General features: G+C 35.2%; 1 protein-coding gene across 1 annotated transcript; it reads left to right on the forward strand.

Moving 5' to 3' along the window:
* The first annotated feature begins 948 nt into the window (after positions 1 to 948).
* Positions 949 to 5,550, forward strand: LOC141621998 (TNF receptor-associated factor homolog 1a). Its single transcript, XM_074438090.1, has 10 exons — positions 949 to 998; positions 1,601 to 1,751; positions 2,316 to 2,427; positions 2,820 to 2,908; positions 3,036 to 3,104; positions 3,198 to 3,327; positions 3,780 to 3,938; positions 4,249 to 4,687; positions 4,909 to 5,021; positions 5,290 to 5,550. Exons 2-10 carry the CDS (start codon positions 1,655 to 1,657, stop codon positions 5,387 to 5,389), a joined length of 1,308 nt encoding a protein of 435 aa, XP_074294191.1. The 5' UTR covers positions 949 to 998; positions 1,601 to 1,654; the 3' UTR covers positions 5,390 to 5,550.
* Positions 5,551 to 6,206: the final 656 nt, after the last annotated feature.

A 6,206-nucleotide genomic window follows, 5' to 3' on the forward strand; every position in this document is an offset into this window, starting at 1 on the left:
TTACTCAAAAAGTTGACGTAATTTTTTTTACAGAAGTTGATTTCATTTTCTTTATTTAAATGAACGCACTATGTTGCGGGTGAGAATCAAACCCCCAAACCCCAATTTTATGGTTGGGGTTAGAGAATTCTTATAATTTATTTAAGCGAAGTCTTATCCTCAATTACAATTAGAATGTGATTTCACTATATAATCACCAACAAGTTTAGACCCCGTGCATTAAAAGCACGGTATACATAATTTTTTTTTTATAAATAAATTACTTATAAAATAGTGATATTTCATTAATTGTCCATATTTTTCGTTATTATATTTTGCTTTGTTAACATTAATCAAGAGAATTGGGTAATGTGATTAAATATATTTCAAACAAAATAATTTTTTTATCCACAAAGCTAATGATTTCAATTTTTTAATTCTCTCAACTTTTTTGTGATGAAAGTAATAATAGCGATTTACAATTTTGTTTTATATAAATTTTATTTTAATGTGGTATATATCAAGTCATTCTCAATTAAGAGTATCAATAAAAATTTAGCAATTTATAGTTTTATATAAATTTTATTTATATTTAATTAAGATATTATAATTTAGAGTTGGTTGAAAATAATATAATTTGATGAAAATATTAAAATTAAAAGATAATAATTTAATGTAATAAAAATGCAATTATTAGTTTCCTTTCTAGTTACATAATTGTATTTAACTTCCTTATTTAAAAATATGTTTTTTAGAGAGAAAAATAGGAGAATTTATATTCTTGTAATAGATAGGGGATTCGTATCTTATGGTGTGAGTATCATAATATTATTTTCAGAATCTTCTCATTTATATCATGATATTCATGTCCATAAATGTATTTATTTATTTCCACTCCCATAATAATATACACTCGTTTTCTTTCCTCCAAAAAAATATATATACTCGTTTTCATCGATTTTATCCTTCATTTCTACAAAACTGCATATTAAGGCTGCCCTCTTTCTTTTGTAATTCGGGTTCGTTTCTTACCTTCAATCTATTTTCACTCAGACACCCTTCGATCAAATTAATGGTCTCATGTCCGATTTATTTTTCAGTCTTAAACAAGAATTTGCACATATTTTTACAATCTTTAATTAGCTTTGTCCTTAGTAGGACGACTGATTTATTCGTATTTTCCTGTCGATCGTATTTAGTGTGTGCTTGGTCATGTCATGCGTAGTTATTTGGTTGTCAACTTGTCATTGAAAAATCGCAGAAATTGAGAAATTCTATAAATTACGATGAATTACAGAAGTTGTTTAGTTGGTTACTTTTATCGAACGGGTGCTATGACTTGTCTCCATACATTGTCGACCAAACGAAATTTTATATTTTTTTGGGTCTTATTCATTTGTTTACCTCTTCGTTTTTTTTTTTTTTTTTTTTTTTTTTTTTTTTGTTGTAAATGGAACTAAGGGAGTAGTTACTAAGACAAACAATTGTCGTTGATTTGTATTCTCTCGGTTGCAGTCGGTTTAACTTTGTAAATTCTTTGAAATTTAATCAAAGGTAAACAAATGATTAGGACGGAAGTTGTATTCATAATTGATCTTTGATGTTGTAAATATGGTTGCAGTCAAAAGGGCTGAAAGGTGTGGAGACAGAGGCTATAACTCTATAAGGTTGGGATATGGCCACAACTACAAGTGAGGAAACAACTAGTGGAAGGATGGAGGACGGATTATCGAACGTGCATTATCGTCAATCGAGTGATGATGATTATGATGGTACTTTATATTAAATTTCCGATTATTTTTTTACTTCTTTACGTGGGTGCATTATTTGTTCACCCCCTGGATTGTTTAGAAATGAGGAATGTCATGGCTTTAACTGGATGCCTCTTGTTTTGGGAGATGTGTACAAATTTGATTAATGGTGTACAAATTTGAACAGATATCTGTTAAGATATTCTCTTCCGTTTGTAGTTTGTACGCGCCTGTTATTGCAAATGGTAATTATGCGTCCTGTACGTGATATCTCTCGCTTGTCTTTTGGTGGCAATTGCGCCACAGCCCACGAGGACATTACAATACTTGGGGCAGGGGATTTGAATCTTGGACCTAATGCCCACTATACATCCATGTTAACTGCTAGGCTAAGATATCTTCGGTAATATGTGTCATGTACGTGATATCCCTTGCTTGTTGCTGTCCTTATTTGCATCCATTGCAATATGCTCATAAATTTGGGAATAACAATAGAAATTGGAATCTGCACTGCAACAGTTGCAAGGCAGTTTCCTAGCCAGCATTTTCCAATTATTTGAACTGTGCTCTTTGTATCTCTTTTAGGGCCGAAACCTTCTGACCTGTATGGGACGTACACATGGAAGATACAAAAGTTCTCACAAATCAACACGAGACTGTTTCGAAGCAGTGTATTTGAAATTGGTGGTCACAGTTGGTGAGACCTTCATTCTAATCTTTGGTCGACTGTTAGAACCCATTTTCTCCTGCCTTGTTACATGCTCCATGTCGTCTGTACCATAAGCTGATGCATATCAGGAATGTGCTGCGATTTTCATTGCCTTTATCAGTGCTCATAACATTGCAGAAGTCGATGTTTACCATTTCCATCCCCATTCCCCATCATAACATTTTTCCTCCTTTAGTCGCCACCACATTTTTACTGAATTGACACCAATTATATTTCAATGGTAATTACACTCCGAACAACATGGCTTGGTTCTTTTCTTAATTTCTTTTTGAGGCTTAAATGAATACTGTCGTGCCTTTATTGTGAGAATTGTTGCGGTTTTTTGTATATTTTGCTGACACTGCTGCTGTTTTTTGCAGGTACTTACTGCTCTACCCTCGAGGCGTTGATGATTGTAATTATCTGGGCCTGTTTCTCTGTGTAGCAAACCATAATCAGATTCTTCCAGGTTCGTTTCATTCAGTTGCGGAGTTCACATATTTTACACCTTTAGACCAGTTGCTCTGCAATCTGCTGAGATTCCAACCTCTATAAACTTTCACTTCCTCACTTTTTTCTCATATTTTGCGGTGCAGGATGGAAGCATTATACTCAATTCACTATTGCTGCTGTGAATAAGGATCCTAAATTTACCAAGTACTCTGGTAAGTGGATATGATGCGTTTTTTGTTTCAGTCGTTTCTCTGTATGGACGAGCGACATCTTTGACTCTGAGTTAAACTGCATAAACAATGTAGATACCATGCATCGTTACTGGAAGAAAGAGCATGACTGGGGATGGAAAAAATTCATGCAGCTATCTAAATTGCCAGAGGGTTATTTGGATGCTGACACACTGATCGTAGAAGTTCAAGTTCAAGTCATCAGGTAGACAACATTTTCTGTTCTTTTCGTTTGTTTGGTGCCACGCTAACGAATTAAGAAAACAAAACGAGGTGGTTTAATTTTATAGGCAGTAGTTTGACAGTATAAATTAACTTACAAACTGCTCATCTAAACACAGTGCTTCGGATATTAAGTGATATTATTTTCTTTGTATCTGTCATCAGTTTGTTGAACTTCAGACTGTCCTGTTTGTAGCTGCATCATACATAAAACACATGCCCAGGATATTTTTCTATTTATTGGCTTCTGGGGTCACTGTTTTGTGTTAGAGCTTTATTACTGTTATTAAACAAATTTGCAGGGCTTACTGACCTACTATTATCAGAATTTTCGAAGTTGTAGTCGGTTTTAATGGGCTTTGTTCTAAAAATTCTGTACCTTTGTATTGATGGATGACTTCAAGAGGTTTTGTTATTCCAACATTGCACTTGTAGGAAGAAAAAGGATAGGCTGTTTCAATGCCTTGACAGTCGGTACAGAAGAGACCTTCTCGGAGTATATTTTCCCAGTGTAGAGGAGAAGTGCCAACGCTTCATTGAAGAGACAAGAGCGAAGCTGAGAAAACTGATGGAGGACAAAGCTAGATGGTCGAGGTAGTAAGGATTTTTTGCTTTTGAAGTTGATTGCATTCGTTATTGACTACATCGTGGAAATAACTTCCTTGTAAGCTCGAATATCAATCTGTATAAAGTCGTTTTTTAACTCAATTCGCTCTGATGAAGTGTTCTGATGAATTTTAACAAGTGCTCTTTGCAGCTCACTTCGTCTTTGTTTTCTGTGTTAGAAAAAAGTTGGATGAAATTCTTGCCGTATTTTCTGATCGTTATATGGAGTAGAGCTAGTCTTGCTACATATCAGTCTAATGCTCTAATGTTTGTTGATTATTGATGCTTGTTACTGCAGCTTTTGTGCATTCTGGCTAGGGATGGATCAAAATGCTAGGCATCGTTTGTCTAGTGAGGAGAAGGATATGATGATGAAAGTACTTGTGAAGCACCACTTTGAAAGAACGGAAGTCACGTCTGCTCTAGTTATGGATTGCTTGTACTGTGGGCTTAAAGCCCTTGAAAGTCAAAGCAATGGCGTGAATGAGAAACCAAAATTGCTTGAGTTGGAAGAGACACCCAAGAAGGATATGGACTCATCCCTTGACGATGAAAGCAATGGCACGAGAGGGAAGACAAAATGTCTGGAGTATGAAGAGACACCCTCCCCAATTATACGGGTTGAAAAGGATATGTTTGTATTGGCCAATGATTTATTATTATTACTTGAAAGGGTCGCTAAACAACCCTTGTCTTTGCCTCAAAAGGACGATAAGGAGCCGCAAATCTGCACAAAGGTGAGCTTTGCAAATTTATGTTTGCTCTAGGGCTAAGCTTTACTGTTAATGTGTTCAGCAGGCATGTTTCGACTTTTCAGTTTTGTGGTTGCATTTTTCATGTTTAGGAGTTTTCTGTAGAGGAGGATATAGATGAATGCTCTGAATATGAGCACCTGAGCAGTAGAAATTGGGACTCATTTCGTGAATGCTAACTTAAATTGCTGGCACTCTGTGTGTAGGATGGCAGCAGTGGAGAAGACTTGGTCAAGGATTTAGTTGAGCATGATGATGGTCGTTTAATGGAACTGGGGCAAAGGACATTGGAGATGTTTGTGCTTGCACATATTTTCAGGTCATATATAACTGTGTTTGACTGTCATCTAACTGTCTCAAACTCAACCCCATTCAGAAGGCCTTCCTCATCTTTATGTCTTTTCATTTTCCTTTCTTCACTCAATTGATGATTTCATACAACGATTCATGCTAGCCGCGCCCAAAGCATTTTGGGACTGACTCTTTGTTGTCGTCTTAATTGTAATACTGTGTTTGCAGCCAACTTCATAAGTTTGTATTTCCCTTACATGGCTGTCTCTTCCTAAAACCTTTTTTTCATGTTGCAGCAACAAAATTGAATTTGGTTATCAGGAAGCAGTTGCTTTGAAGAGACAGGAAGAGCTTATACGGGAAGAAGAGGCTGCGTCGCTCGTAACGAAAAAGTAAGCAAAGCTAAGGATGGTGCTGCAGCCTGCAGAGATAAGAAATCAAAGTAAAATTAAAACAGGTTATATTAGCATTGTTATTTTAGATGGTGAAGTTACTACAATTCAGTTACAATTACATTTATACTAACAAGACATTCAAATCAAATAATCAATTGGTTCTGGGAAAATCTTGCCCTGATATTTGGACTAATTTCACTTTAATACCCCATAATTTTGTAATTTACCCTCATTTCTTGAGGAACTCGTTAGGATATGAAGGAAGCTTTGTGCCCAAATTGATCATGGGTTGACACCGGTACTTGAAAATCTTACGTTATTGAACATTGAAAGACGACAAATCTAAATTATTCATGTTATGAACATTAAAAGAGGATTGAACACCCTAACAGTAATGATATACTCCATGCTTAGGTTCAGTTTAGAAGAGGTTCATTAGTTCATATTAAGGACACAAATTCTCATTTGTGACGCGTTATAGGCTTGTGGCACGTCACAAGTACCTTTTCATCACATGTAAGAATAGTTCTATTATAGAATTCTCTAATTGATTATATTAGGACGAAGGTATTCTGGACAATAGGTCTTAGGCTCGAATCCATTATCCCCTCTATTATAACGCGACTAACTACGTACTTCATTAGACACCTTGACATCTAATTTAAATTAGAAGCTTTTGTACATTATACATTACAATTTTATATTCTTAATTAATGGGAAACATTACGCACATTGTCATTTATTTAATCAGTTTGTCTGCGTTAGTGCAAGTTTCCTTAAAACAAACAGATGACAATGTGACATAATCTCAAACGTCT

Source organism: Silene latifolia, chromosome X (assembly GCF_048544455.1).
Source record: "Silene latifolia isolate original U9 population chromosome X, ASM4854445v1, whole genome shotgun sequence".
NCBI classification, from domain to species: Eukaryota; Viridiplantae; Streptophyta; class Magnoliopsida; order Caryophyllales; family Caryophyllaceae; genus Silene; species Silene latifolia.

Coding starts and splice junctions, on each gene's coding strand:
- LOC141621998 (XM_074438090.1), top strand. CDS start 1,655: ATGGCCACAACTACAAGTGAGGAAACAACTAGTGGAAGGATGGAGGAC. Junction 3,105..3,197: donor TAAATTTACCAAGTACTCTG/GTAAGTGGATAT, acceptor TAAACAATGTAG/ATACCATGCATCGTTACTGG. Junction 3,328..3,779: donor GTTCAAGTTCAAGTCATCAG/GTAGACAACATT, acceptor TTGCACTTGTAG/GAAGAAAAAGGATAGGCTGT.